At 31.8% G+C, this 26,217-nt stretch overlaps 2 protein-coding genes across 2 annotated transcripts; one reads left to right on the top strand and one right to left on the bottom strand.

The window, feature by feature from the left end:
- Positions 1-3,579: 3,579 nt before the first annotated feature.
- Positions 3,580-4,194, bottom strand: LOC103501320 (abscisic stress-ripening protein 1-like). Its single transcript, NM_001305650.1, is given in 2 exon segments — positions 3,580-3,906; positions 4,004-4,194. Coding segments are annotated over 2 exon segments (339 nt in total). The 5' UTR covers positions 4,169-4,194; the 3' UTR covers positions 3,580-3,732.
- Positions 4,195-23,413: 19,219 nt separating this feature from the next.
- LOC103501319 (abscisic stress-ripening protein 2-like) lies at positions 23,414-24,141 on the top strand. The gene is made up of 2 exons (XM_008464862.3): positions 23,414-23,695; positions 23,792-24,141. The coding sequence occupies exons 1-2, from the start codon at positions 23,531-23,533 to the stop codon at positions 23,975-23,977; spliced, it is 351 nt and encodes a 116-aa protein (XP_008463084.2). The 5' UTR covers positions 23,414-23,530; the 3' UTR covers positions 23,978-24,141.
- The last annotated feature ends 2,076 nt before the right edge of the window (positions 24,142-26,217 follow it).

Genomic DNA, 26,217 nt, shown 5'->3' with positions numbered 1-26,217 from the left:
TAACAGAATTTAAAAGTTTGTTATATTTTGTAAATATTTTGGTTTATTAGGCTATATTTATTTAAAAATGTTCGAATTAAAGTTATCTTCTCACATATTTTAACCAACTTTTCATTTTTATTCAAAATGAATTTAAAATAATCTAAGTAAATTTTCAAAACACAAATTAAAGCTTTTGAAAACTATTTTATTTTAGGCTTGTTTCTTAATTATTTAGACCCCATTCGGTGATAATAGTAGACAAGAATAGAAATTTATTAAAATGTGTCTATCAATATTTTACTATATTTTATAAATATTTTCAACTATTTTTCTACTTACCATAATTCTTTTTATTATTATTTCAAAATTCCTACACATTATAATTACCTTTTAATTATTTTGTATTTAGATTACTATTAGATAGTATAAGAGCTTCATATTAAAAATAGGAATTTTTTCAAAAATATAACAAACAAGCAAAATATTTACACTACAAGAACAATTTTGGAAACGGGAAAAGCTCACTGACTCAAAATGAAAAATACCAAAAATGCCCCAATCAACATGAAATTCATAATCCCACACACGTGTGCGTAATTCTTTTTCTAAACGATCATGATACGCACTTATGTAGGAAATGATACATGAACGTGTTGGTAGTATGAATATGATCGTGTAGTTCTTTTTAACAATGAAAAAACACTTCAAAAGTAAATGAATGTGTTGACTATGCTAAACGATCGGGTTGACCATGGTATACGATCGTTTACATCATATCCACACGATCGTGTAGTTCTTTTTAAATGATGAAAAATGTGGTACAAATCTAAACGATCATGTTGACCATGCTAAATGATCATGTTGACTAGGTAAGCGATTGTTTGGATAATATCCACATGATCGTGTAGGTCTTTTAAACGATGAAAAAATGGCTTCAAATCTAAATGATTGTGTTGACCATGCTAAACGATCATGCTGATCAAACAAACGATCATGTAGTTCTTTTTAAACGATGAAAAAATAACTTCAAATCTAAACGATCATGTGGTATAAATAATATACATCTGTGTATATAGTGATAGAAAGAATAAAATAACAATAAACATCTATCATAATAGTGATAGAAAGAAATAGATAGACATAGATATACATCTATCATTGAATAAAATAATAAAATGTACAAAAGGATAATAATAAACACAATGCAAGAATAGACGATCGTGCAGTGAAATAATATACATGAAACGATCGTGTTCACCATGATAAACGATCATTGGACCACGATAAACGATCGTATTGAATGTAGTAAAAGATCGTGTTGACTTAAGTACACGATCATTTGACCATGGTGATTGTATTGAATATAGTAAACGATCATGTAGTTCAAGTAAATGATTGTGAAAAATTTCAAATTATCGATCTTCATAATAAAATACAGAATCCTTATAGTAATATTTAGATCTTTTAAACATTTGAAAGAAAAACGAAATTCAAAATTCTTACCACAAACAAAAATAAAAACGATCTACATAATGAAATATGGAATTCTTATTTCAATGTAAATGATCGTGAAAAACTTCAATTTAACAATATTCACAATGAAATACATAATTCTTACAACAATACTTAAATCTTCTACCTTTGAAACGAAAACGAAATTTAGAATTTTTACAACAAACAAAAACAAAAATGATTTTCATGATGAAATATAAAATTTTGTTAAAAATTTTATAATCAAGACAAAAACGATATTTAGAATTATTATAAAAAATTTGTTTTACTACAACCGATCTTGAAAGATGAATATAAACGATCTTGATATTGTCGAAGATGAGGAAGATGAAAAAGAAGAGAAAGAATATTATCGAAGATGAAAAAGAATATTGTCGAAGATAAGAAAGAATATTCAATAGGAAAAATATTTAAGAGAGTACGTGAATAAGTAGAAGAGAAAGAATCGTAAAATCATCGCACACCAATGAGAAAAAATAAGGAATTTATAAAAAAGTAAAGAGGTTTTTATGGATTTTTGTTAAATTATTATATAATTAGTAAATATTGACCAAATTTGTTATATTAGGTAAGTTTAGCTTAAAATTAATTGAGAGTAGTGGAGGCCGAGACTCGATACAGTTTTGATTTGATCCTTCACAAAAATTCCATCTTTATTTCTGTGTATTAAACTTTTAAATATTAAATATGTTTTGGATTTCTTTGATTCCCCACCCAAATAAAATATCAACCAACTCCTCCACGTCAAGAAGCATAAACGTGATGGACACACATTTTACATAACCTCATTTTCTTAAACTTTAAATTATTTTTTTCTTCAATTTAAATTTTAGTTTTCTAAACTTAAAATTTCCATGTTCAAACACAAATAAAAAGCTCAATAAATTTTTTTAAGAAATTAAAATTCAAACTCTTCTTTTCAAATATACCAAAATCAACCTAAATAATCTTACCAAAACTTCAAAATATATCAATCATAGACACTAATAGACTTCTATTGCTATCTATCAACGGTATTGAAAAATAAAACATCTATACAAATTTCTCAATGTCTATCAATATTTATTATTGATAGACTCTAATTTTTTTTGTATATTTATAAATATTTTCAATAGTTTTGTCATTTGAAATAATTCTTTAAATTCAAAGTTTCGTTTTATAATTAATTGGATTTTTCAAATTAAACTTATAAACACTACTTTTAGATATAATTAGTTTTTAGTTTTACTGTCCACTTTGTACTATAACTTTAAAAAACTTAATCAAGTTTTGAGTTTTAAAAACTAAAACGAGAAGGCTCTCCTTGGTACCATCGATTGGATTTTGGTTTTCATTTTTTAAATTTAAGCCTATAAACATTACATTTAGCATTAATTGAAGGGACATTTTAAAAAATAGCAATATATTAAAATTATTTACAAAAACATACCAAAATTCATCAAAATCTCTTTACCTTATTTAATGTTTTTCTTTTTTTTTGCTATATTTAATAAATAGTTTCATTTTTGTTTTATACATAACGATTCTCCTTAATACTTTAATTGATTTCTATGGTTGGTTATCTTTATTTTGGAAGTGTTTTTAAAATAAAAGCTAAAATTTAAATACTAAAAATGATTTGTTTTAAAATATATGACTAATAATTCAAATGTTCATATATAGGAATATGAAAATACAATCGAAAGAAAATCATACCATTTTTTTAAAAATTTAGAAAACAGTACAGTTAAAACGTTTACCAATTGGAATGGTAGTTTTCAAAAGTATATTTTTGTTTTAAAATTTGATTAAAAATTCAAGTAAAAACCATCCTAAAGAAATTTAGAGAAACCTAATCTAACCTAAAATTTAAAATGGAAGACTTAAAACAGAATTGTTATGGGTATGAAACGAACATAATTATTAAAAGTTTTGTAAATTGCAATAGAGATTATATAATCAGATTTGTAAATTCTTTTGACCTTGTGCTCATACAAATCACCAAAGTATTCCCTAAAAGAATTCAAAAGAAAAAGATTTCCAAAATAAAGAAAAAAAAAAGAAAACCCTCAATCATTAAGAAAAAAATAGACACACAGAACACATATTCTCAATCTTCTTATTTGCTTGAGCATTTCAAATTTATTTTACAAACCACTTAATAGATTAAACTCTTAAAACCCAAAACATCACAAACAAAGCCAAAAGAAAAGCAAACAATTAAACCCCATCATATATAAATATGAAAGGCAAAGTTTTTCAAAAAAGATGGTGGTGATGTTCCTCTTTCTCTTCTCTCTTTGCTTCCTTCTTTTCATGATGCTCATGGAGCACAAATCCCGCGGCCCCGGCCACCACCGCCGCTCCAACTTCCTCCTTGATCTTGTGCTCATGGCTGTGTTCGCTGTCTTTTTTCGCCTCGTGCTTCTCATGCTGCGAGAGCGAAAGAAACCGCAAGGTTGATTTTATACTCAATTTTATTTAATGAAGGAATGAGAGGAGCATATAAGAAGAGGATTTTAGTAATTACCAGAGCATAGGCACCGGCTGCGGCGGCACCGAGCTCACCAAGGTGTTCGAGGTGCTTGTGGTGCTTCTTCTCTTTCTTGTAGTCGACAACATCAGAGCTCTCTTCTCCTTCCTTGTGGTGGTGGAAAAGGTGGTGATGGTGATGGCCTTACTCTTCTTCTGCCATGGTTTTGAGGGCTTTGCGATGGGATGATCTTTGGTTGTGGAGGGAGTTGGATTTTATATACCAATTTTTCAGGGGTGATTTTGGTAAAAGTTTTGCTTTCCAAAAGTTGGAAATTAAATATAACACAAAGAAAAATACTATAAATTAATTTTATAATTGTTGTCAAAGTCTAATTGTTTGGTTGTTGGATTTTATTAACAGCTTGTAAATAACTAATAAAAATTAAATTATACTAAAATACTTTCTTAATTTTCATAAATATAATAAAACACTAAATTATTTACTATTCGGATAACAAAAACAAAAAAAACTTATGAAATCGATAAAATAATTTCATAAATTTCAAATTTGTCTTTGATATTGGAGATGATTTTTCATTTTTTTCTTCTATTTTTTGTTCTTGTGATTCAATCATCTTCTCATCATATTATTAATTTCTTCGTATTATTACTTCTTCCTCCTTCTAGAATTTCTTCCTTCTTTATCATCTCTTATATTTTTTTTCTTTCTTTTTTCACTTCCTTCTTCATATTCCCACTTGGTAAACGATCTTTGTCGTCTCTCATATATTTCCTCTCCTACATCTAAACGGTTGTGTATCAAGATCTAAACAATCTTGGTTGAAGATCGTATACCAAATATAAAAGATCTTAGTATACACGATTTTAAACAAAAATTGTTTAAATTTTGGTACAGGATCGGTATACCAATTCTAAATGATATTAGCCTATACACGATCATGTGCTAAATATAAAAGATAGGTACACGATCATGAATCAAGATCGTTTAGAATTAATACATGATTGTTTTAGTCTTGGTAAACTATCTTGTACCAATATCGTCTAAACGATTTTGAACCAAGATCGTTTAGAACTGGTATAAGATCATATATATCAAGATTGTTTACTAATATCTAAACGATCGTGAACCAAACTTTTTGCTCACGTGTATGTGATCGATTGATCATGGGGTATTTTTGGTATTTCGCATTATGAGTGTTTGAGCTTTTTCCTTTTTTAAAATCGTTCTACACGTTTTAAAAAAAAAATTCTAAAGTGTATCTACTTTCAAGAGTTGGTACTTTTAAACTAATTAACTTTAAAAGAAAATAAAAAGTGAAAAAATATCTTTAAAATCTTTAGTATATGTACATAAATTATTTATTTATACCTCCATTGACTTTCCGATTCATTTCTTCTATCTCCTTTGGTTTAATCTGACTTAACACACACTCCCTTAATTTCCTGCTTTCTTTTTTCTCTTTTTCAATATTCTTTTACCCTATATTCATTCTTCAATTTCTAAAACTACCCCTACAATTGAGCTTATTTAATCTATAGGCTATGACGAGGTGAGAGAGAGTAATTGGAACTACCAAAGGCGGCCTTTGGATCTAAGCCTTTTTAATAAGTTAATAAGATTGAACCTTAGTAGTTAAGTATGTATTAATATACCACTTGAGTTTAATACACAAATAAGACTGAAACATATTTAGAATGTTAGCCCATAAATTTTTTGGACAATTAGTACAAAGGAAAAGAAAAGAAAATATGTGCGTTGCCTAATTTTTTGGGATGGGGACTTTGTTGATCCATTTTGGAGCTTAAATTTTGTCTATTTGTTGTGATTTGTCAAGGTGATCCTCTATAGTTGAAGATGTTGTTCCTTTGTTTGTTCTTCTGTATATTTGGGTGATTCATTGTTTTCTTGAGTTTTGAGAAGATCAGATTTTGATTTTAGGACTGAGATTTTTTAGATTTTATGTTTTAGTTAGAAGTTTTGGGTTCTATTTAGTTTATTAGAAAATTCATATAAGAATTAGATAAATTAGAGAAAAACGAATGTATCTCTATAAAAAAAAATAGGAATAAATTATTATAAAATATAAAAAATTGTTGAAAATATTTACAAAATATAGTAAGATATATCGGTTGCCGTTGATCAACGACATGAGCAACAATAACAAAAAGCTGTTGGTCGAAGTTTGTTGCAAGCAACTGCGAGAAAAGGGTAGAGCCTCACCCTTACACGTGAAATAGAGAAAGAGAATTAATAAGATATTTGGGGGTAGGGTTTTCTTTTGGGATCTTTTCAAAAATATAAAAAAGCAACAAAGTATTTACACTGTATAGAAATATTCCGAAAATGGAAAAAGCCCAGAAGCCCACCTTGTAAAATAATAAAAATGCCCTGTCAATCACGTCGTCAATAATGCGCGCGTAATTTATTTGGTGCATGATCGTGTAGATTTGGATATTGTTTGGTACACGATCCACTACAAGAAAACGGGAGTTTTCCGACGTCAAAAAGGACGTCGGCACAAAGAACGTCAGAAATAAGGGTATATTTCCGATGCCATGCACACTGCGTCGAGAGTAGCGTCGGGAAAAAAAGTATTCTCGACGCCTCAAGCACGTGTCGGGAATAGACCAAATTAAATTAAAAATACATCTTATTCCTGACGCCATGCAGAGTGCATGGGGAACAGCGTCGGGCATAAGGGATTTTCCCGACGCACCGTAGCACGTCAGGAAAACCCTTTTAATGAGCGTCGGGAATACCATTATTCCCGACGTTGTATAGGGGATTTCCCGATGCCGCACAACGGCGTTGGGAAATCCCCTTTATAAACGTTTCAGTTCTGTTTTACACAGAATTGAAAACGAAAGGGAAAGGGAGAAGAGAGAAACGAAGAGCGTTCTTCGTCTGTAGCTTGCCGCCGTCTGTTCTGTCGTCGTTGTCGTCTGTTGCCGTCTACCATCTTAGGTAAGTTTAAATATAAAGTTTGTTTAGTTTAAATTTATGTTTTAGGGTTTTTTTTAAGAGAATTGTTTTAGGATTTTCTTTTGGAATAGATTTTTGTTTGTTAAATGTATTTTTGTATAGAATGTGTGTAATTTGTGGTTGAATTGAAATTTGAAGGGTTTAGGGTTTAGGATTTATAGTTAAATTCAAAATTGAATTGGGGGGGGGGGGGGTGTTATAGTTAAATTGAAATTTGAATGGTTTAAGGTCTAGGGTTTATAGTTAAATTGAAAATTGAATTGGGGGAGGGGGTTTATAGTTAAATTGAAAATTAAATTTTTTTTTGGGAGGGGGGGGTTCATAGTTAAATTGAAAATTCAAGCTGAGACGTTCATGTCGCAGGCTGCAAAGGAGGTACATGTATCCTCTTTCATTATATATTTTTGCGTGTTACCTAACATAGTTTTTAAATTTGTTGCAGAATCAAATGTTGGAATTCCAATCCCAGCCTACCCTAAAGGGTAGTCAGCCACTCTCTAAGGATGAGATATGCAATCAAGTGTTGGGTAGACGACCAGGCTACTCAAAAGGGCTTGGTTGGGACCCAAGTCAAAGGCCTGCAGGACAACGAGTGCAAGCAGTTCGTTGACATCTTGTTCGCAGTCCACACAAAAAGAGTTTGAATTACAAGCTAAACTTAATGAAGCTTTGGAACGGATTGAAGTGCAAGATAGAAATCACCAAGTGGTAGCTTCACAAGTGGAACGAATGCAAAAGCTGATAAAAGACTTCACTCGTGCACAACAGGGAGGACCACATGATGCCTAGCTCTGCGGTACATATATATGTCTCCATTATTCTTAAGTTTTTGCAATGATAGTATATAGTGAACATATGGATATATATATATATATATATATATATATATATATATATATATATATATATATATATATGTACTAAACTTAGTTACTTTTAAATCATTTTAGGACCGAAGGTGTAGAATGAACACGTACACACCTCGTTGGGAGACCTTTTGTTATGTTTGCGTTTTCTTGTATTATGAGAACTACATTTTTTGTATTAAACTTACTAATTTTATGTGAACTTATTCGTATTATTAATTTTAAATCTTTTTTTTTAATTTGTGTTTGTATTTCTTAATTTCTTAATTTATATTGATTTTTTTTAATTTAATCCAAAACGTTGGAAAAAATATTTGAGCAATCCGAACGTCGTTGTAAATGATTGAGAAAAAATATTTTAGGGAAAAAAATTAGAAATTAAATATTAAAAAAATATAAAAAGGAATTCCCAACGCAATGAAACATCGGGACTAGGATGCATAAGATACGTCGGGAAAGGGTGTCCCGACACACAACATACATCGGAGAAAAACGTCAGAAGAGGCATTACCGACGTCGCGCATTACGTCGGCATAAGGTCCATTGGAAGAGGAACTCCCAACGCCACTATGGCCGATGCATGTGACGGCGTCGGGAGAGGCATTCCCGACGTCGTACCAACACGGTGTCGGGAATGCTTCTCCCGACGTTGTTCCCAACGTCGTGAAATACGTCGGCATATCCATTTTCGACGTATTTTTCATTTTTGCCGACGTTTTTGTACGTCAGAAGTACCCCCGTCACTTGTAGTGATTGTTTAGATTTGGTTACAATTTATCTTTTCAATTCTATCATTTAATTTTGTTACACGATCATTTAAATTTGGTTACACGATCGTTTAAATTTGGACCAAAATCTAAACAATTTTTTTTTTTCAAAATTTGGTACACGATCGTTTAGATTTGGCTCAAAATTTGGTGCACGATTGTTTAGATTTGGCTCAAAATTTGATACACGATCGTTTAAATTTGGATAAACGATTTTTTTAATTCTTTGGGTACACGATCGTTTAGATTAGTCTACATGATTATTTATTTTTTTATACGATCGTTTACTTTTTTTACACGAGCGTTTACATTTGGCTACTCCAATCTAAATGATTTTTTTTCAAGATTCTTTATACACGATATTTTAGATTTTGCTATTTTTTGTACACGATCATTTAGATGTGGCTACCCTAATCTAAACGATTTTTTAACATTCTTTGTATAGGATCATTTAAATTTTGCTATTGTTTTTGTACACGATCATTTAGATTTGGCTACCCAAATCGTCGTTTTTTCTAGTCTTTTATATTTATTGCACGATCTTGAATAACCAAATAAGAAAGTTTGAAAAAAAAATAATACACGATGAACCAAATAATAGTTTGGAAAAAAAAAAGAAGAAAAGAAACAGATGATGGAACAGATGAAGATGGAAGAAAAAAAAAGAAAAAAAAAAGAAAAGAAGACAAGAAACAGACGATGCTCCAGAAGTAGATGGAAGAAAAGAAAAAAAAAAGAAGAAAGACGATGTAACAGACGAAGAGGGAATGAAAAATGGAAGGGCAAATCTGAAATATTTAAAAATGGCTAACTTTATGGCCTTTATTATACGGGCCGTAGATATTTTACTGTTTGTTATATTTATGTAACTTTCCCTTTTCTTTTTCCTTATAAAATTGATTCCCTCGTAAAAGAAAATGGTGCAATATAATAAAAGAAAACCTTCCTAAATTCCTGAAACCCAAATATATATATTAATTTCTTTTTAAAGTTAGCCTAGGAGGTTTTCTTAAAAAATAGAACAAAGCGCAAAAATATTTATACAGTATAGAAGAATCTTGAAAAAGGAAAAAACTCACAAACCCACAACTTGAATTAACAAAAATATTTCGCGATTAAATCGATCATACATGCGGAAAAATGACTTTGTACCTAATCTAAATGATCTTGTACCCTTGTACCTAGTCTAAACGATCTTGATACACGATCTTGTGTCCTTGTACCGATTCTAAATGATCATCTTGTACTCTTGTACTCAGTCTAAACGATCTTGTACCCTTATACCCAATCTAAACGATCTTGTACCAAATCTAAACGATTATTAGTGATAATGGTCTGTCTATTTGGGATTAACAACTTATCGTTTATATATTGGTACACAATCGTGTAGTAAAAAGGAAAAAAAATAGAAGAATGACACAATACTTGATAAATGAAAAAAAAAAAAAGAAAAAGAAAAAAATAATATTTCTATGAAAAAGATGACATCGAAGATGAGATATAATGAAAAAGGAATAAATTCTGAAAGAGGAAATGAAGAAATCACAGGCATACGAAGAAGGAGAGAAGTAATAATATGAAGAAGAAGCGCAAACATTCAACGCGAAATTCAAAACCAACAAGAGCAAATCAAGAATTTATGAAAATACAATGGTGGTTTTATGGGTTTTTATTCTTTTGTTACATTGACCGTAAATATTTTTGGGTTTTGTTATATATATGTAAATTAACTTTAGTGTAATCTAAGTTGAAAAATTACAGTGAGCAGCCTTTTGAGAATATGATATAGCATATATAGCACACTAGTTTAGAATCACTTTTTAAAATACTCTACATCTTAAATTTGTTATTATTCCCAAACTACCCTTCAATAATTTATTTCTTCTCCCCTTTTTAATATCCTAATCATCTCTTATTTTTTCTCTCTCACTTTTTAAGGCCCCAATCATCCTTTCTTATACAGGAAAAACGATTTGTTCTTCCTGTCTTAATTTTGAGATTATCAATAGTATATTAATTGTAATATGAAACATAACGGTTGTTTATCAGAGTAATTTAACTTCATTTGTGATCAATTTTTCTTACTTTCTTCGATGTGCATTTTGAGTTGAATTTGATTTGAAATTATTGTTTATTTTTTTACATTAGTTTTGTTCTGGTTGTAATTTGTATTAGTTTCACGTATTAGTGTTGTGATGTACTTATATTATATGTTTTAGTTAGTTGATATACTTACAACGTAATTTTCATTTTTTTCAAATTTTATTAAATATATGAATAATATCATTATCAAGTATATTAACAATATATTATTAAAGTATATCAACATATCACAGTCAAGTGAATCATTATCAAGTATATTAGTCAAGTTTACAAGTGTATATGAATAGTGTATCAAATGTATATCAATAGTGTACCAATTGTATAAGTAGGACTTTAAGCATATCAAGTGTATCAAAGAAAGAAAATACCAAGTGTATCAAACTCATTAATGAAGCCTTTAAGTGTATCAAGGCCTAAAGATATCAAGTGTATTAAGAAGAATCAAGTGTAACAAAGAGTATTAGGTATATCAAGGTGTTTCAGGTATATCAAATGGGATCAAATGTATCCAAGAGTATCATGGTGCCTTGAGTGTATCAAAGTCCAAAGGTTATCAGGAAATGTTAAATGTATTAAAGAATATTGGGTGTATCAAGGGATATTAGGTGTATCAGGTGCGTATCAGGTATATCAAATACATATCAATAACAAGGGCATTTGTGACATTTTATATTTTGTATATGTATGGGATGGGCTTTGTTTGTTTTTTTTTTTTTTTTTTTTTTTTTTTTTTTTTTTTTTTTTGCTATTTTTGTGTTTTTGCAAGTGTCCCTCTAAATTAGTCAAGTTCTACAAACCTTGAAATTAAACATTTTAATTATATATATATATATATCTATTCTCCAACATTTTCAAAAGAAAAACTTACTATGGTTAATTTGAGCAACTAAACCAAAATTGTAATTCTCTAAATTAGAATCAATACGTATTAATGAGTCCAATTACGTTCCAATTTAATGGACGAAAAAGGATTTAAAGGCATAGTTCGTCCCAAATTAGCCTTAATACTTTAAGGCCAGAGGTGTTAAAAGAAGAACACGATAGCCTCTTACAAAGAAGACATCGTTGGTGGAGCAGGCAGTTGCCAAAATTGCTAAGTCTGATTGTGAAGAAAAAGATGATAGAAAAACAAGACCCATAACTTTAGAGATAGTTCAGACTATCCTTGTATTGATTTATAATATAAAATTATTGATAGTTAACCATATATTATAATAATATATTTAATACATTTGAAACTCTTTCTTCCTGGGCATTGTTCGAAACAACAGCATGATCGAAATTTAAGCAAAATTTTTAAGATATTGATCAAATCTGGAAAAATTAGGACAACCAATCTTTTCCGTCGCAATGGGTTTCAGAAAATCCATCAGATCTGTAATCCATTCTAGCCTCATCATCGTTCCTATCCAAGCTACCACAATATCTCTCCGCCCTAGCTCCTTCGATTTCTTGAAGAAATTAGGCATGTTGAAGAAAAATATTTGAAAAATTGAAATTCAGAAAAATGGAAATGAATTTGATGGGTTTAAATCAAGCAAGCAATTATAATCTGAGGCGAAAAGATCTTCACCGGTCACTAGAAGGGAAAAAATTGACGCCGAAAAATCCAAGCGACGGTCACGTATGGACTGGGAATGGAGGATGTCGGGGGTGTCTTCTGCCTAGGGCACACACAGTTCCATCCATCTCTCAAAGCGGGGCTGGTAACGTGGGCCTATGATGTCAAATGGAATTTGAAGTTGGGCATTAGTTTGGGAGCCTTATCAATAAATATAAGACCAGCCCAGTGAAACTAAAAAGAAAATGAAGAAGGTTAAGGAATTCTATGCGATATTGCTAAAGAATTTGCCAAGAACTTTGGGCATGGAGGTGATGTAGATCAATGATACTATTTTGGGGAAATACATCAATCAAAATGTTAGATTTTGGTAACATGTTGGAATATTTTTATAATGCCCTTGGCCCAAGATTTGAACTTGGCATAAAGGATCGTTAGAGTGAAAGAAAATTTCCCAAGAGGTTATTCGACATAGAATTGTTTCAAGCTAAGCATCCTTAACTTTGAAGTTCATATGATCGGACCACCAAAAAGGAAGGTACACCTTGTTGGTATAGGTATAACTTTTGAATCCTTAACCTTACTTTCGTGTCTTTGGGATCCCTCTCATTCAAGTCCCCTCCTAAACTCAGGGTGTTACACATGATTTAAGAGACGTGGAAAGAAAACTCAAATGGGTAAATTTATGGACTAATTGATGTTGATTCTCATTTATGTTTGTGAAAGAGAGTCTAAATCCTACCAATTTACATGATTGTGATAAAATGTATTTTGATTTTGGTGGCTTTGTTACATAAATAGTTCTAATGTAGACAATCATAATTTGATTGATGGTTTATTCCACAAATTTAATTTTTATATATGGTATAAAAATTTAGTTAGTTTATTTCTATGCTATATTTGAGAATGATATTCTGTATGTGTCTTTAATGAGCATATACTATAATATTCCGTATAGTTTGACAAATTTATGTAATAATGAATGCTATTGTGAGGAATTTGAATTAGTTTATACATTCTTGGATGGAAATAATGTATGACATGAATTATGCATAAGTTTAGAAGTAGAAAATCAATTAAACAAAGAGATCATGAATACCTTATAATAAAGTTTTATGAACTAAATGAATTTGTTCATGAAATTTATTCCCATCAATAAAATGGTATTGTTGAATTTTGATTATTCTATGCGCCTAAATATTTAGAAGTATAGGGGTGTCTAACTAAGGTAGCACACCTTGTGTTCAAAAAATCTATGGTATGATTGAAAACCTTTGACTATTTTTATTGCTTATACTCATAATAGTGTTGTATATAGACTTATATATTTAAATCAATTTGTGAATATTGAAACTCTATTGTGATCTACTTCAGCATGTCTATTAGCATGTTAGTATGGGTAGAAATAATATTTCATGTATGTCATATTTGCCAAAGTTATGCATGACTAACATCATGAATTGTCACGATTTGGTTATTAAGTTCCATGAAGTTGAAAGTATTACTATTACTTTTAATAAAGTTTGGTTGTACAACATTATTGGCATTTTACTAAAGATTGCTAATAGTATGAAAATATGCAAATTCATTATTTATGAAGCTCATAGGAGTTTATGAAAGTTTAAGATATTTTCAAAACTATCGAATATATGATATTTTATAAGGTATGGGGACTTATACCATAAGTTGTCTCTAAAACTGTTATTAGAGTCATGTCGTCCTTGGTTTAGCCTTATTAATATAATCCTAGGTAGAACAAAGGTGTAGTTGGACCTTAAAAATAGTCACGACATTATCCATGCATGGTTGAGCTTTAATGAACAGGCAATATGCTTTAGAGAGGAGTTAGACTAGAACAGATGTCACACCCCACCCGCACACGCCCTTGTTTGGTATGCGAGATGCAGTGCGACTTCAGCATCCATGACGCATTTAAACACCAAAGACACTTAGTCTTGAGTTCCTTGAGCTTCACTTAACCGCCTCATGACCTTACTAAACTTAACTTGCACTTAACAAAAATCTTTAGGCGATATCAAACAACACAGAGAAGATAAACCAAACTAAACTTTATTAAACTTTGTCCAAGTACTTACAAACAACTTTACATACAACAACATAAATGCAACAATGTAAAACATAAGCTAATATGCCTTGGTAGCCTTCTTGCCTAGCAAACACTTCAACCTTCTCTACTTGGCCTTAACGCCTACTACCTGGAAGATGAGTTTTGAAAACATAAGTCTACTGATCCAGTGAGTTTTAATAAATCCTTTTTCACAAATATCTTTTATAAACACCATTTCGCAAAACCTTTCAAATCATAAATCTCTTATGTAAACATATCATTTTGTATAAAGCAAAACACATCAATTCATAATAGCTTTTCATTTCGCAAAAGGCATCATTTCACATAACACTCATTAGTTACCATATATTCCTCTCGCCAAGGATCACGAATCATTCTCTACGCTAGGTCACATAACTTCGTGCTTAGACTATTGTAATCACAACATCCGAGAATATACAGATTTATCTTTGTTGCTCAAGTCGCTAAGCTTAATCCGTCTTTCAACGTATAAGCCAACTTCTCATCACCATGTAGCCCCTTTCACCCCATGATTGCCTTGACTCTTTATGTGCACATAAAAGTTAGCTCATTAATAGGAAATAACCAATGGTTTGAAAATCATTCCATAACAACTAAATACATAAAATTTACTTTGGAATGTATCAACTTTTCATATAAATATCTTTAGAAACTTTTCTGTTGAAATCATCAAAGAATTTATAAAGAAAGCTAGAAATCATGTAAATACGTTGAAGAAACATTCACCAAACTTAGCCTAAAACTTGGATTGCTCCAACTTTCCTCTTCTCACCAAGACAAAAAGGCAGCACTTCAACTCTTTAATTTTTTTTCTTAAATAAGTAGAATAACCCTTCTAATAGTCTGGCCTTAGCCCCTATTTATACAACTTCTCAACTAAGCTTAGTCACCCTTAAACTCTTATCCTTTTGCCAGCTACTACTCGTAATGGTGCACGTGTAAGCTTAAGATTTATCTTAAACATGCTTAGCCTAATATTTGCACGTGGCCTATACCTTAGAAAATTTTGAGAAGTTTGCTTACTTCTTCTCGCCTAGTCCTTCTTCTCGCGTAATGCCTTAATCGTCTAGCAATACTTAAACTTCAAAATCTTCCTCGTGAACTACTTCAGTCCCTCTCTTCTTCTAGCCTACTCTAATTTCAAAATGTTGTAAAGAAACTAAGATGTACCTTATTTTATTGAATTACCCTAACGAATTACAATATAGAAAATAGGAAATTTCTTGCAGAGATTTGATCACAGAAGATCAAATAATTCAAACCTAACTTTTAATTACTAAGACACCCTCCAATCAAGGACCCAACCAAGAATTAAGAATTCAGGAACAAATTGTACATTTTATTTTTGTCAATAAATTTATTTATTTTGATGTACATGCACATGAAGATAATATTGTTGATGATGAATCACATCATCATAAGCTTGTTGGGTAACAACGGGCAAAAATTCACACTACAACAAATGTGGCTCTGTATTGCCTTTATAGCATCATTTTATTCACACTATAGAAACAAAAATGAGCGTTGAGGTAAAAAAATGCTAAAATGAACAAAGTTTCTCGCACGTTATGAAAAAGTGGGACTCTTATCAAAATTTTACTTCCCCCTCTCTTAATTAATTTAAAAACTTCAATTCTCTCTCACAAAACAAATTTCACATTTTAGACATCACGTCTCGCTCTAAAAATACTTATGCAATGAAGAGGAGATGTGACACCCTAGACATTCTATGTGAGATTCTTTGCGAAGCAATGCGTAGAACACCTAGTAAGCAAAATAAAGACAACCGTAAAAATTTTAACGCGAAAAGTGGACTTGGATGAAATGCGAAAACTTCATGAATATTTCAAATAACAAGGTACATTCAGTACTTTATTTTTCAAAGCCACTAAACACAACTTAAAACAACACTTAGATTTTCCTCGCCTAGCTACTACATGATATGCAAGTTAACAGTGGACACTACCAAAATGATGCGTTCTCAAGGCACAATAGGCGATCAAGGCTACAAGTTCAACGTTGGATGTCCTTCGCTACCTAAGGGGGAATAAAACAAAACATTCGAAGGTTAGACAAAAAGGTCTAGTGAGTGGAATCTTTTATCAACACCTTCAATAAACCAAGTTTGCCTTAAGGCAATATAATCATTTTGCCAAGTTAAGCATATAAATAACATGTAAGTCAATCATTATATTTTTTAGTTTAAAACAATCATTCAAAGTCTTAGACGTTTTTCAATATCTGAATTTTATCAACAATTCATACGTCATAGGGAAGAATCACTTCTTTCATTATTGATCATTTCGCATAACAATCTTTTTCGTAGAGTCATTGTACATGTTCAATTACATCTTTGTACCATTTTCTCAACTCAAGCGTTTACCACACTCTTTTGTCATGTTGCAGCTATGTAGAATAATCTCAATACAGTGAGCAAGTTTAATCAATTCCACGATGAAGTATGCGTCTTCCCATGTCAGATCACACAGCAAGCAAGGGGCATCACATACCAAATCATACAGCAAGTATGAGGCATTCTACTCAAGATCACACATTATGAATAAGACATTCTATTCCAGAACACACAGCAAGAATAAAGCATCTAATCTCAGATCATATAGTAAGGATAAGACATCATATACTAAATCACACAGTAAGTATGAGGCATTTTCATCGCATAGGGTACAAAAGATCATCTCAATTCATTATTTTTTGTATCAAATCTTATGCATTTCTCAACTATACATCATCTTACCACATCATTCTAAATCATATGTAAGTCCGGTTCATTTATAAATCTTATGCATTTTAAGGTTTGTAAAGCATAAGAGAAACCATGTCTTTCATAGTCTTAGTAGAAATATAGTAAGGATTTAAACACATTTTAGAAAAAAATTATTTAAAAAAATATTTTATAAGAAGAACCACTCATAGTCACAATAGTGAGTTGCTATCCACGAGCTCTCTACACTTTTTCTTCGACTTCGGACTTGATTAGAATCTTCAAGAGACCTTGGAAGTTCTCTATAATTTCTCTTAAGTAAGCTCAAGGTAAAAGCAACCTCATAAGATCAGGATTCATCTAAGTTTTTCATCCCGAAATGATTACTTTTACCAACAGTGAGAATTGGTCCAACGTTAGAACACCACGTGTATCACATCCCGCCCCAAATACCGCTCCTTGCAATCATATGGGGGTGTGATGCCTAGACTCTCATCGCCTACGTCTTCTCGAGATGACGGGTTGAATGCCTAGTAAGTGGAATATCTTACTTAACTTGTCTTTTCACAAAGCCTTGGCCTCAAACTTGGGTCTTCTTATTTCAGCGAAAATTTACAACTTTTGAACTTTGCTCCGTCGCCTAATACGATTACATAACACAACTCAACTTTAACTCCTAGATGACAACCTCAAAAGATAATAATAAAACAGCGGAATTATTATAAGGTTATGCGTTACAATTACATTCCTTTTTTCGTCATGGAACATAAAACCAAAACTAAAATTTGATCCACTTTTCTTCCTTCGCTGCCTAACGTTGCTTCTTGAGGTAGGGTACTTAGAAGTATAAGGCCTTTCTTTCATACTTCTCCTCAGTCGCGCAGCCAATCCAACTCAAGGACAAGCTTCAGGGCTTCCTTTCTCTAGGTCAGTTCTTCGACTCTTTTGCTCTCCGGCTTGGCCTCAGCAACCTAGGTGTAGCACTCGCCTTTCTTCTAAATTGAGTTTTGGGCGTTAAGGAGCAATGCGCTTACCAACCGACTCCTAAAACGTGAGATAGGATGACTCGTACGTCACACAAGTCAACACAACCATCCTTTTTCTTCTCATTTACTTGGCTTCTACGCCTAACTTTCATTCCATACTTGGCTTCAATGCCTAATAACCTGGGGAGGAAAAAAACTTAAAACATGAGTCAAAGACTTAGTGAGTGATGAGTTTAGGAAACAACGTTTTGGGGAATACAATAATTTAGATATAAGTAATATCAATGTCGAAATGTAAGCATATACATAACAAATATATATATTCTCATCACTTCACAATCACACAGGCTTTCCTCGCATCAAACACGATCACAACCATCACAAGAATTTCCCACGATTCACATTATTGCACCATCATTTCTCATCACTGAGACTAGGGATCCTCCCCTCGTCTGGACTTGGGACAAAACTCAACCAGCGTTTCACAAGTTTCGTGGGATTTCCACCAAAGCCTCACAATTCATTTCTCGCCTCATGGGCCTCGAATTCTACCCGTGCCTAAACCTGGGACACATCTCAACCAGCGTCTTACGAGTTTCCTGGGATACCCATATCTAACCAAACAGATATAACGTTGAAGTAAATGATCATCTTCTTCAGCAACTTTCTAAATATAGTTTTAAATGTTGTTATCATTATTGACTCATGGTTTTAGTTGATTTTGGATCTTAGTTCAGCTTCTGACTTTGTCATTTCATTCTTAAGTTATAAGATAGCTTCACTTTCTTGTAACAACTTAAAGAAAAGGTGTAAGATTGTTGAAGGATGGACTGCAAAACCACCTTGGACGCAGGTAAATGGGTGTGGAATTTAATTACTATCTGAAGAAAAAAATGATTTGTGTCAATAGTTGGGAAGACTTTCCCATCCAAATCTAATGAAGTTGTTGGGTTACTATAGGGAGGACCATGAGCTACTCCTTACTTATGAGTTCATGCAAAAAGGAAACTTGGAGAACCATCTATTGGAAGTACGAAACTAATCAATGATATTATATACTATGACGTTTCTTTCAATCTTTGTTTATTGAAGTGTGTAAATAACATCTTTGTGAAATTAAGGAGAATCAGTAGTAACGCCACTCGGATGGAATACACGTGTTCTTACATGTATCAAACAATCAAGTAATTTATAGAGATTTCAAGGCTTCTAATATTTTTCATGATGGGTTGAAGTTCTATTTATTATGAATCTATATGTAAGTATATACATTTAAGAAATAGTCTTTTACTAATCTCAATCTTTCATTGACAACCTTTCTTATGATCATCTTTTATTTTCTATATCTTCTCTCCTTGTATTTGTCGTAATCCCGATCTTTCTTTACCTGCAGTCATATATAGAAAAGTTATCGAACTTAATTTGGCTTGGCCAAATTGGGTCCTTCAGAAAGCAAATCTCATTAGACGACTCGAGTTATAGGAACACATGGTTATGTTGCTCCAAAATACGTTACCGCAAAATTCTGCCAATGTGGCATGCATAACGCAAGGAGTAAGGGTGTTCAAAAACTTTGTAACCCGACCAACCCGAACTACCCAACCCAAATCGTAAGGGTTGGGTTGGGTTAAATTATGTTTTGGGTTGGGTTGGGTTAGAGAATTGAAAAAAAAAAAGATAGGCTGGGTTGCCGGGTTGATCCAACCCAACCCGGTTTATGGGTATATATATAAAAAAAAACCTAAATTGATATCTTTTATTTTCATTTTAGAAGTAGTCGCACTCAACTCAACCGACAATCCCATCCCCCTTCGCGGCCACGCATCGCAACTTCGCATGATCCCTTCGACGTTCAATCCAACAATCCCTTCTGCGTTCAATCCCTTTGGCGTTAGATTCTGGCGGCCTTCATAATTTCAACTTCTAGCGGTTCTTCATTTTCATCTCGCAACTTCCGGCGGCGTTCAGATTGCAACTTCATTTTCTTTTCATCTCTTGCATTCCGGCCGGCGTCTCTCCGAGGGTTCTTCATTTTGCCCAAGGTTTGTTCTTCGCTTTGACCTAACTTTCATTTTTTTCTAATTGTTTTTTTTTTTTTTTTTTTTTTGCTTTGAAAATTATTGTCGAAAAATCTTGGGGCATTTTGAGCATAATCTGATAGATTAAACCAATAAAATTGCTTTTTAAATCTTCAATGGTGAAATAATAATCAAGACTGTCTTGTTGCATTTTGGGGTTTTACCTAGTTTGAGAAGCATTAGAGAACCATATTTCTCTGAAAGAGATGCCAATGAGTGATGTGGGAGGTTGCATATGATGGTGGTAAGTTGCTGATTGATGGGTTTTTGGTGGATATAAGAGTTTGAGTGAGAAAATTAGGAAGAAGAGGAAGATGAGAGGAAAAGAAAAGGGATTGAAGTGAACAATGGTGGTTTATTCATTTGGAGATTGAGTAAATATTATTTGCTGCACAAATTGGTGGAGATTTTTGTAGTATGTTGAATCCATATCTCTTCCTCTTTCTTGAGGGTATGTTTTTTATGAATTGTATACAAGGTTATGATATGAAGCTACATTTTTTTGTTTTTCTAATTTTTGGTTTTCATATTTGATTGATCCATAACACTTTTTTTCACTTTCTTTCAACAGTGCCTCAAATATTTATATTTGGGTAAAACTCGTCACCACGGACACTATTTATGATTCTGCAAAATCATCATTGTCTAACTTTATGGTAATTTAAATATTTTGATGGTTAACACTTTCTTTTCATTGTATTTTGGTGTTGGAAATACATATGTATATATTTAATTGGTGTATGTTGGTATTTGAAGTTTAATTGGTATTAGAAGTTGTTTCTGGTAATGAATTTAAAAGAATCACTATTTGATTCTCATCCGACATCTTCTCACCGATGTTATTGAGATCAACTACAATCTTCTGAAATTCATCCAGGTTCTCTTCTAAGTCTTTACTTTGGTCTATCTTATATCCAAAGAATTTCTCCTTTAGATATAAATTATTTGGTAAGGACTTTGTCAAGTAGAGACTCTCTAGCTTTTTCCACAACTCCCCCGTCGTAGTAGCCTCATCCACTAGCCTAAGCACTTTATCTGACAAATACAGAAGAATCGTTAAATAGACCATTTCATCCATATCATTGTTTTCACTTTCTGTAATATTTTCTGGAAGTCTCTCTTCATCTAAGATTTTAGCTACTTTATGTTGAACCAAAATAGCTCTAATCTTTTTCCTCCAAAGAGCAAAGTCATTATTCCCATTAAACTTAGACACCCAAACCGCGTTGAGGCATCTTTACAAAAGTGATTAAACCAACAATCTTCCAACTGGAAACTACTACACAAAATCCAAATTTTCTTCAGATCGAATGGAGCTTTGAAACCACTTGTTACAAATTCCTACACTAAATCAGAGAACGCAGCGACAAACCAACAAGAATGCAATAGCCAGATAATCACAAAGTAAGCGATAAAAGAATAAACGACACAAAGATATATAGTGGTTCGACTAATTCGATTTACATCCACTTTTAGAACCGGCTTGGAGGGATTTTAGTAAGAGCAATATCAAGATACAAATTACAAATATCAACAAAGTAATATGCAATATGTAATTTTACTGTCGTACCCGACTTTACCGTCGATCAAACAATAAGAAACTGAGAGAGCCATGTGCTAGATGTCGCCTTTGATATCGAGACCCAAAACCCACCGAAAACTGCCTCCTTTGACTGGCGACCCATATGTCAATCAAGCAAAACCCAAGGAGAACCCACAACTAAACCACGTGAAGAAAACCATAATCGAAATACTCGGTCAAACCAAGTTGTAATCCGTCACTAAACGCCGCTTAAAACCCAAAACAAATACCCAAAAACGCTTGGGTTACACCACCGATGGAACATGGAAACTCGCCCACATCAATGCTCTATCAAACCACAATACCGAAAGAATGCCGCACGAAACTGCCCGTCGAAGCAAGCTCTCTTGTCGGAAAACGTCGCGAACGCCAAACGTTGAACACCGTCTCTCTCTCTCTAGTGGCGCTCTAGTGGTATGCCGCCGCCAATGTCTCTCTCTATTTCTCTATTCTATGTTTTTGCGGCTATTGTCCTATTCTAATCCCCTTCTTTTCTTTTTAATAACCTAAAACAAAGAAGATAAGAAGATTTGCAAAAATGTCATTGAAGCATATTTATTGTTTTACACTCAACATAAAAATTCAATTTTAACGATTTAAATATTTGTCATTTTTCTACGAAAACTCAAGAAAACATTGAATCACCCAAGTACAAAAGACCAAACAAAGGAACATCATCTTCTAACTATAGACCACCTTATTAAAAGATCACAACAAATAAGAATTTGTACTCCAGAGACAAAGTCTCCCCATCGCTATAAATTATGCAAATGCACATATTTTCTTTCTTTTCCCTTTTACTAATAATTGCCCTAATTTACGAACTAAAAATCTCAATACGTGTCGTCTTATTTTGTCTTCTAAACTCAAATGATATATTAATACATATTTAACTACTAATCAATGTTCCATCTTATTAACTTTTTAGAACGCTTAATTAGGTCTAAAAGGTTCTTGGTAGTTCCAATTACTTTCTTTGGCCTTGTCATAGGCTATATTTAACCTCAATTGTTTAGTTTTAGAAATTGAAGAATGAATAATATAGAGGAGAAAAAGAATCTTGAAAAAGAGAAAGAAACAAAATGGAAATTAAATATATTGAGCCAAACCAGATAGCAGAAGAAATGAGAAGGAAAGTCGATGGAGGTAAAAATAAACAATTTATGTTCATATACTAACAACTAAGATATTCTTTTCACAGTTAGATTAAGATTACGACATACAACATTTGAAAGTTCGTTGAAGACATTTGAGAAAGGATGTATTAGTGGTTTCTATCCATATAATTAACTATATGACAAGGGGTAATATTTTATACTTCTTTTGAGCTTAAAAGTATTATTTAAATTTATGAAAAATTCTGTAGAACGCACTTTCAAGATGAGTATTTCCGGCTTTCATCTAAGCTGAAGATAAATGTATTTAAAAAAAAAAAAAAACTTTTAAAATTTAAGGTTTAATCAATGTTTTTGAAAATAGAAAGTATTTTCTATAATTTATTTTAATGTTTGTTTTTGCTTGTTTTTTAATTTTTATCTTGTATTTGAATTTGTACTTTTTTTGTTTACAACAAACAAGATGTTGTATACTCCTAAAATATGCAAGCATGGGATCCACCAACCAAACAATTAAACTTTGACAACAATTATAAAATTATTTTCTAGTATTTTCTTGTTGTTATATTTAATTTCCTAGTTTTTGGAAACCCAAAATTTTACCAAAACCACCCCTCAAAAATTGGTATATAAAATCCAACTCCTTCCACACCCAAAGATCATACCATCCCAAAGCCCTCTCAACGCCATGGCGGAAGAAGAGCAAGGTCATCACCATCTTCACCTTTTCCACCATCATAAGGAAGAAGAAGAGAGCTCTGACGTCGTCAACTACAAGAAAGAGGAGAAGCACCACAAGCACCTCGAACACCTTGGTGAGCTCGGTGCCGCCGCAGCTGGTGTCTATGCTCTGGTAATTAATAAAATCCTCTTCTTATATGCTCATCTTAATCCTTTATCAAATAAAATTAAAGTATAATCAACCTTGCGGTTTCTTTCACTCTCGCAGCGTGAGAAGCACGAGGCAAAGAAAGACAGCGAACACAGCCGTGGGCATAAGATAAAGGAGGAAGTTGCGGCGGTGGTGGCGGCTGGGGCCGGGGAATTTGTGCTCTATGAGCATCATAAAGAAAAGGAAGCAAAGAGAGAAGAGAAAGAGGCTAATGGAAAGGAACATCACCACCATCTTTTTTGAAAAACTTTGCCTTTCATATTTATATATATATATATATATGATGGGGTTTAATTGTTTGTTTCTTTTGGCTTTGTTTGGGTTTTAAGAGCTTAATCTATTAAATGGTTTGTAAAATAAATTTGAGATGCTAAAGTAAATAAAAATATTAATGATCTTTCATTGTACTTGGATACAATATATGCTTCTCTATTTTTTGTTTAATGATTAAGGATTTATTAATATTATTTTTTCTGTAGTTTAATTTGGAAACTTTTTATTTTGAATTTTTCGAAGTATATATAATTTTTTAGGGAATGTTTTGGTGATTTGTAATAGCACAAGGTGAAAAAGGTTTACAAATCCGGATTATCTAAGATCTATTCTCAAACATTTTAGTACTATGTTTTGTTAACAATCAAGTTTTCATTTTAAAAATCTACTTTTGGTTTCTCTATTATGGTTTCACTTTAGTTTTTAGTCCAATTCTAAAGGAAAATTGCAATGGATAGTGTTGTTTTAGAATTTTGCAAATATGACAAAATTCTCACTTTTTAAAATATATTCTTTAATTTACATCTTAAATTTGTTATTATTCTCAAACTACCCTTCAATTACTTATTTCTTCTCCAATTTTTAATACTCTAATCATCCATTATTTCTTCTCCCACTTTTTAAGGCCCTAATCATCCTTTGTTATACGAGAAAAACTATTTGTTCTCTGTTTTATGGTGTGTTTGGATTACCTTTTTTGACAAACAATCATCGTTTTAGAAAAACCATTGTAAAAAAATTTGAGGTGTTTGGTAATTTTCAAAATGCAGTTTTTAAAAATGAGATCGAAAAATAAATCTTCTTAAAGAAAACATTCAGAACCAAATTTTCAGATAATTATGTATATAACCACTTATAAAAAGATCTAACCAAACATATAAGTCATTAGTACAAAACTGGGCTTTAATGTCGGTTTAAAACTGACATTGAAGGCCTTTAATGTTAGTTGACAACTGACATCTTTGATAGTGTTATTAAAGTCCTTTAATGTCGGTTAAGCTTTGATATCGTTTTAAAACAGACATTAAAGAGACCTTTAATGTCAATTTAAAACCTTTAATGTTGGTTTTCAACTGACAGCTTTGATAACGTTATTAAATCCCTTTAATGTCGGTTGGGCATTGATGTCAGCTTAAAACCAACATTAAAGAGTCCGACAATGTCAGTTTAAAACGGACGTTACAGATCTCCAATACTGTCAGTTTAAAACGACATTAAAGTCTTGTTTCTGGATTCGTTTTTACAAATTTATTTTTATTGAAGTGTTGCATTATTGTCCAGTTTTTATAACACCAAATAGTTGAAAATGAAATCTTTTACTTGTATGTCTACAAAATGAAATCTTAATATTGTGTATATATATATACAACATGGCTCCATACACAAAGAAATTAAAGTGAGAAGTTTAACAATTACATTGATTACCTTCTGGAAAAAAAAAAGGAAAAACACAACAGATTGAATCAACATCAAACAAATCCATAGAACATAATTGGCTATCCTTCCTTGAATTGAGATTTTGACTTAAAAGGCACTCCCTGTTAGGGGTGTACATAAGTCGGGTTGGAGAAAAAATGTGGATCAACCCAAAGTGATCGGGTTGGCAAAATTTGAACCCTATTGGGTCAATATTCAAGGGTTAACCCAACTCAACCCAACTATAAAAATTCAGGTTGGGTTGGCAAATTGGTCTTTTTTTTTGTTAATTATATTGTATTTTAAATTTTTATATTTTTATATTGGTAAGAATTTAATTTTCACTATTTTCATAGTCTTTCAACCCAAATTTTCATATTATTTTCAAATTCGAAGTCTATAATAATATTCATTCGAAAGTTCAAAATCATTAAAAAAATTAATCGAGCAAAATAGCAATGTCCATTAAAATTTAAAAATACATTCAAAAATTCAAAGTCATACAAAAATTAATAATCACATGAATGTCAATAATGTCTAATAATGTCCATTCAAATTGAAAAAAGTTCAAAATTAAATAATGTCTACTAAAAATACATTAAAATGTTCAAAGTTCAATAAAAAAAAAAACATTCCAATTTGGCGTCCACAATGTGTCACGACGATGATATTTTGGGTGATTGTTGTTCTGAAAAAAAATACAAACACATAAGAATTGCATATAATGTAAGTAATAACATATAATGCTATAAAAACTCACACTAATTATCGATATGCTCTTCTTCCAAATCCTA

The sequence above is a fragment of the Cucumis melo genome, chromosome 3 (genome assembly GCF_025177605.1).
Source record: "Cucumis melo cultivar AY chromosome 3, USDA_Cmelo_AY_1.0, whole genome shotgun sequence".
Lineage (NCBI taxonomy): Eukaryota > Viridiplantae > Streptophyta > Magnoliopsida > Cucurbitales > Cucurbitaceae > Cucumis > Cucumis melo.
This window is presented reverse-complemented; position numbering and strand designations above follow the sequence as displayed.